This window comes from Ophidiomyces ophidiicola, assembly GCF_022830035.1.
Source record: "Ophidiomyces ophidiicola strain CBS 122913 chromosome Unknown scaffold_13, whole genome shotgun sequence".
In the NCBI taxonomy this organism is placed as follows: domain Eukaryota; kingdom Fungi; phylum Ascomycota; class Eurotiomycetes; order Onygenales; family Onygenaceae; genus Ophidiomyces; species Ophidiomyces ophidiicola.
The window spans coordinates 22,185-29,137 of NW_026054653.1; the positions used below are offsets into that span (position 1 = coordinate 22,185).

Genomic DNA, 6,953 nt, shown 5'->3' on the forward strand with positions numbered 1-6,953 from the left:
TTGGCCAGCGCCAATATAAGGGCGTGTGCGGTTAGTTAACATTTGAAGCAGTACAGTAGGGGGTATATGTGTAAGGACAAGCAGGAGAAACAAGTATGACCTCAGCAGAATCAAACAGTTACCAACGATCTTTAAACATCAAAGGGGGTGCAATAGACAAAGGAAATTTTTAAACAACAAATATTCAATGCATATTTCATAGATGCCATATCCCTCCCACCCATACATTCCCAACCCAACCCAATCCAAGCCCAAAAAGAAAATCCAGCGAAAATATTTCCACAAGATAGCAAATAGATAGAAACTGATATAAAAAGATATTTTTTCTAAAAGAAAGTATAGAGAATTCCAGAAACCACGAAAGCTCCCTAGTTAGCTTGAAGCCGGTGAGGCACGGGCACCGCTGAAGTACCCTTGATCGATCTTCAAAATCCACTCGATCTTCTGCGCCTCCGTTCTGGCGGCAAACATATACGTATTTTGCGTTCCGTACACCGCAAAGACATTTGGCTGCTGTCCGCGCATGGACGCCCGGCTCTGTTCGCCACCCGACGAAGAGCCTAGGAGCCTAGCAAAATTGGGGTCATGATCGATGTGGGAGTTTCGCAGATTGATAGCGTTGATTTCGTCGCCTTCAGGGACGGAGTGGATGTGGAGGTATGGTAGGCGAAGTTCGACGAATCGTCGAACCCAGCGGGTGCTGGTGTCATCAGGGGTATAGAGGTAGCCGGATTTGGAGGAGGATGGGTTCTTGGGGATGTGTTGGATGGTGGCTATGTAACGGGGCTTCGATAGCTCGGGGGAGGTATTGCTAGAGAGTGTGCTTTCGGCATCGCCAAATGGGCTGCTATCGCTGGATGGGTTCGATTGAGGTACAGTGTTGCTGCTGGTGCTGCGAGCAAAGGCAGCTCCCCGGGCCGGCGGCTCAGTGTTATCCTTGATGAGAATGGTTTCTGCTATATCTTTCTTCGTAGACCACAAATCCAGGTATTTCCGAAGTAACTTTTCTTGTCTCTGTGCCTTCTCGACGCCTCGAAGCGGCGTGGACCAGCCATTCGAAAGTGGCGTCAAACTTCCTGTATTCAAGGATCCACGAGCGGCGTCGATTTCCGCAACTCGTTGCCGGCGTTTTCGTGCTTGCAGATAATCCCGAATCAACGATACTTTGCGAGGAGACCACGTATGGAGTAATTCTTCGCCTTTGACATAATCGTTCTGTGTGTTCATCCTCCAAAGATCCGCAGCCCGTTTGGCAGAGACTGGCCGAACAGCGACGGAGAACATGCTAACGGTGGAATGTACAACCCGAATAGAGCTCCAAAACTGCTTGAACATCGACTGCTGGCGAACATAGTTCCTGCTAAGTATCTGCAGCCGCTGGTCAAACGCAAACACAATTGGATGCTGTAAGCGCGAGGACTTCAAATTCCAGCGTATTGATATCTGAACGCGGTATTTATCCGCCGTTGTGCGATCTAACAGAAGCGATCCGTGAAGGCTAGAATCCCATTGTCCAATCAAAGTCACATTCGACGTCCCATCGGCGTTGTCCTTCAGCATAGGCTCTTGAACTAGCTTCAATTGAATATCTGGGCTATGTGTCTCCATGTCCGGTATCTTCCCCCAAGGGTCAAGCAGATGTATACCACCAACACGGAGATTCATTACGTCATTCCATGGTAGACTCTCCGTCGAATTGTACGTGAGATCAATAGAAATACGGCGCTGCAGCCCTTGGTGGAGCTGGTATGTCCCAAGGTCGAGGTTATTATTCTGCACGACTTCCACCGGCAAATACTCTCCAGACTCCGCTAGTTCGAGGATCTGAACTCTAGCAAAGACATCATGCCTCTCTTCCGCAAAAAACTCCGACTCCGGTATCCGAGGCGTTGTTCTCTTGTGCGGGGGCACCTCAGGCGCGTCGCGAATCTCATCCCAGCTCAGCAGCTTGTCCAGATGCATCGCCGAAACCAAGGCAAAAATGCTTACTTTGAGCGTGGAGTCCCTTGGGCTCGACAGCGGAAGACTCATGCTATGCACGCTCTCGAAGCGCACGGCATTCTCATCAAACCCGCTGATCATCTGCGTCGTCGTGGCGCCGCCCTCCTCCGAGACGCCGGGAACGAAGAGCTGCGCGTGCACGTCGGTGCCTTCGCGCTCGGCAAAACCAACCATGTCGTGCATGACAACGTTGAATTTGAGCGTCGACGAGGGAGCCTGGGCGGCAGAAGGTTCGAGGGATAGGCGCACGAGGCCCACGACGCTCTGGGTGTACGGCGACACGACTTCGACTGAAAAGTCCTGCACGCGAGATTCAAATACGGCAGCCAGGGGGATATCGGCATCGCCCACCAGCGAATACTGGTGCGGGCAGGCCTGCGAGAACGGGTTCTCCAGTCGAAAATGCTGGATATAATCTGGTCGATCGATGTATTGGTGCATCTGCCTCATCGTCTGCACTCGGCGCTGCAACTTATCAAGAGACCACAGATAGATAATCGTATTCTTGAAATCAATGACTCGCACGCCGATACACGGCTTCCTCGCATCGTCAAGCACAACGTCGTCATCGCCAGAGATCCCGTTGAGCACGAGATCATACGAGGAGCCCATATTTTGACCAACGTCAATGACAACGAACTGGAAAGAGACATGCTTCTCCATAATATGACCCATGACCTGCGCCTCCTTCAGCAAAGACGCATGCTGGAGCACGGTCTCAGCCATATGGACATAGTTCCGTCGCCGCCAATGACGGAAAACCGACTTGGCGATCTCGACCTCGCCGGCCTCGAGCTCCGAAAATCCAGGCGCCTGCTTTGGCGCAGGAGGAGCGTGGCCTAGATCCTTGATATGCGATTCGAACGCCTCTTTTTGTTTCTGCAGCTGGGTTTGAAACTCCTCCTTGGCGACAAGAAGAGCTTCTTCCATGCGCGTCTTCTCGGCGCGCAGCTCTTCGACATCCTGCTGCGAGGCCTCCGCGGCGCGAAGTTTCTCCTGATACTCCTCTTTCTGTTTATCCAGCTGGCGCTGCATATCGTCCCGCACCATCTGTAGCACCGGCTCTTGGGACTCCTTATCCTCCTCCTCACTCTGATGCGGCGTTCCCGGCATCGTAATAGCAGTATCCAGCGAGAAATTGTCAATCGTGCCATTCGACATGTACTTATCACGAACGGGATAAGAGCTGACAGAATCCGAATCGTCCTCCGTATCCAGATACTTGTTCTCCGTTTTCCCGCGGCGCACGGCCCGCGCCTTCTGCACATCGTCGAAGAGAGCATCCAGCTCGTCATCCGTCAAGTGCGAGATCTTCTGATCGCCACCCAGGATCGCGCTCGCGGCCTCGCGCCGGGCGAGGAACCAGTCCGAGTCCCTGCCGCGCTGCGACGGCATGGGCGAATCCGCCCGACTCGACTCGCCGTCGATCTCCGAGCCGGTCTTGCTCAGCGACCGATCATGGGTGCGCATAGGAACCGGCGAGCCGAGCTGGCTGGCGGTGACCGAGTGGCGGAGCAGACTCTGCTCGACGCGCTCGGCGCGGGCTTCCTGCGGATGGTTGAAGCGGAATATGTGGAAGTCGCCGAGGATGATGCGAAAGCCGCTGCGTAGGCGCTTGGGTTTGTCGATCCGTAGGCCGTTGACCATGACGGGGGCGCCGTCGGTCGGAACAACGGTGACGACGTTGTCTACGTTCTCGAACGTGCAGTGGTGGTGGAGAATCTTCGAGCCATTTAATCGAATCTCGCAATGCGTAGCGGTATCTGCGTTCCCAACCGTCGTCGTGCCGGGCTTGATATTATAAACGAGGCACTCAGCAAGCAGCGGGTCGTCACTTAGGTTGACCAGATGCGGCATCTTCTTCGGCGTCGAAAGGCCAATGAACCCCTTTTCGATACTGATACCAAGCTCTTCCAGCGCCGCTTCTCTCTCCTTGTGAATTTCCTCCGTCTTCGCTAATTTCTCCTCCCATGTCTGATTTAGGTCTTTATACAGCTTCTCGCTCTGGTTCAGCTGCTCCACGATATCGGCCTTGCTGACCTTCTTCACCGAGCCGTCCGGCTGCTCGATCGTCACCATCTGCTGCTCCAGCGGCGTCCCTGGCGGATACGCCCCGGCCGCAGCGCCGCCTACACCCCCTCCAGAACCCCCGGCGACGGCGCCGCCGAGCTTACTCCTGAGTTGCGCCAGCTCTTCCTTCAGCTCGCGGATCATGCGGGCATTGGGGTCCTCGTTGACAACGGCATGATTCTTGATCCGCTTCGCGGAGTCGGCGTACCTTAAAGTACTCAGGGTCTCCTCGTAATTGATATCGGCGGGCGAGATGGCGGCAATCATGGCGGTCATGGAATTGCCCCCCAGCGAATCCTTGAGCAGCCACGTCAGCACCGAGTCTCGATACGGCACCATGGCTGCATTTTTCTTCTTGCCGGAGGACAAGTCTGCCAACGCGGCAATGACACGACCCAGCGTCGACAGCGAACGATTGATCTCGGCGCCCTCTTTTAACCGCGCGCCGGTGGCGCCGGTGGATGTGGCTCGCTCGGAACCCGCCAGGTCGACCAGGCTGATGCGCGATACTTTCTCCGTGTCCATCGTGGTCTCGGCATCATGGCGCTTCTGTGTCAGCGTCAGCGTGAACACGGCGTGCGAGCGACTGGAGGTCTCGTTCATGTTGGTAGCAGCAACAGTGCGCGCCTTGTTGCCCTCGTCCATCAGGTTCTCGATCTCCTGGAACGAGCGCACGACGAGCTTGGCCAGGTCCTCGACGTAGGGCCCCGTGGACGGGTGCTCGCGCACCTTGAGATTGCCCTTGGTGGCGGGGTTCAGCAGGTCGCGCACGCGCTCGTTGTAGATCTCCAGGTACGAGACCTCGACGGTGCAGGCGAGGAGCTTGTCGGCCTGCATCAGGTCGATGCGCTGGAACATGTCGCGGCAGATGCGCGGGATGACGCCGTGCTCGTCGCCGTAGCCCATCATGGAGTACGACTTGCCCGAGCCGGTCTGGCCGTACGCGAAGATGCAGTTGTTGTAGCCCTGGAAGGCATTGTCCAGCAGCGGCGCGCCCAGGTCGCGGAACAGGTCGTCTTGCCCCGCGTAGTTGCCGGCCTCGCGATCGAACGACCAGTATGACTTGTCGAAGGCAAACGCCTTGGGTCCGTCAGCACCGCTGCCGCCGCCGGCCTTGACGCCGCCCTTGCGGCCCTTGTCTTCGGCGCCCGCCGGCGGCGTGAGCACCGTCTGGCTGCCTTTCATTTGGACGATGCATGTTGCCGAGCGAGCACGTTCTAGGGAGAGTTCAAACAGGGCCCGTCAGCATCGAGTATCAAGAAAGGGACCGGTGGAGGACATGCTGGAGCTCCGACTACTAACCTCTGGCGTTGAACGGCCGGACTCTCACCACCACCTTGATATTTCCTCCACCGCCAGGCGCCATCGTGTCGGCCTGTGCCCCATGCACTCACGGCAGTGCGTGCACCGGGGCGGTCCGTCACCTGGTCCCAAACCCACAGCGGTCTCGAAAGCGACGACGACAGAGGAGACACGGTGTTGTGCAGAACAGGCCTAGCAGAGAAGCAGTGGTCCGAGAAACAATAAACAAACAACAAGAAGCGGGCTAGCTAGCCGTGACGGACGCAGCGTAGATGTAGTTTACTGATAACTAGGGTTCCGCCCGGCCTGTCGTTGGGATAATTAGTTATGTAGTTGAGTTGGTGAATAAAAAAGGCCGTTCACTCCGTAGTTTCGTTATGACGAACGAACACACCCCCCGACACAGACACACGTCGACACAACGCCGCTCAACCAGCCGGGCCGCGGCGGGAACTGTAAGTCTGGCAACCTGTAAAAAAAAAAGCGAAACCGTGCGCGTCTCCGCGAGCGAGTCTCGACCCATCAACAAAACCCGGGTCCGGGTTGCATCGGCCAGCGCGTCAAGAACTGGTAAGTTAGTGCTCGTAGTAGGTAGTTACGCAACGCGCAGGCAGCCGAATTCTCAACGGATAGCCTAGTTAGTCGCCCAACGACGAACAGGCGGAGAGAGAGAGAAGAGAGAGAGAGTGGCTGTCGCGATGTCAACCAAGTCTAAGACAGGCCCGTCAAGCCACCGCGCGCGGGCGGGTGTAAGGTTTCGGCCTCCCGATGCGCGCAGCCGGTCGTTGATTGGACGGCCCTCGTTCTCACGAGCCACAGCGAGCGCCGAACCCTCGACGACATCGTGACATCGTAGCGGAGAGCCCTGGGCGAGGTTTCGTGTGGATAGGAGGGATACTACGGCATACGGCGAGAAATGGAGATAATCCAAAATATATAAAAATCCCAAAAAGAATTCGGCTATGCTTGCATCCTAATACCGTTACATGTGTAGTTATGGGGGTAGAGGAAAACGGGGCAGAGCTCAACAACATCCAGAAATCAAAAAGAAAAGACATACGTGAGAAACAAGAAACCAACAGAATCAGGGAGAAATAGAGAGCATGAGAAGATTTGCACTTATGTCCATTGCCGGTTTACCCATCATATCCAAGAAAAAACATGAAACTTTTCTTGTTTTTCTCTTTTTTTAGCCATGGGACACATCCTCAGATGAGGGACACGAGTTTTACGGAGAGAGAGAGAGAGAGAGAAAAGTCCATGAGGAAAACTCCATCGCCATCATGCGGGGGGGCTGCTTCCAAAATTTGTCATATCCAAGAGAAGAGGAAGAAAAAAAAATACAGGATGAGAAAAGGAAAAGAGAATATGCCCAAAAAAGACAAAAAACACGCAGAATACCGGAAAATCAAAAGACACGGAGAAAAAAAAAAAAAAAAAAAAAAAAAAAAAAAAAAAAGAAAAAAAAAAAAAAAAAAAAAAAAAAAAAAAGATAAAAAAAAAAAAAAAAAAAAAATTTTTTAAAAAAAAAAAAAAAAAAAAAAAAAAAAAAAAAGAAAAAAAAAAAACAAAAAAAAATT

General features: G+C 53.8%; 1 protein-coding gene across 1 annotated transcript; it reads right to left on the reverse strand.

Moving 5' to 3' along the window:
- Positions 1-372: 372 nt before the first annotated feature.
- LOZ57_003635 (uncharacterized protein) lies at positions 373-5,256 on the reverse strand (the record flags this gene model as incomplete). The annotated part of the gene is made up of 1 exon (XM_049252683.1): positions 373-5,256. One exon carries the CDS (start codon positions 5,254-5,256, stop codon positions 373-375), a length of 4,884 nt encoding a protein of 1,627 aa, XP_049108182.1.
- Between the last annotated feature and the right edge of the window lie 1,697 nt (positions 5,257-6,953).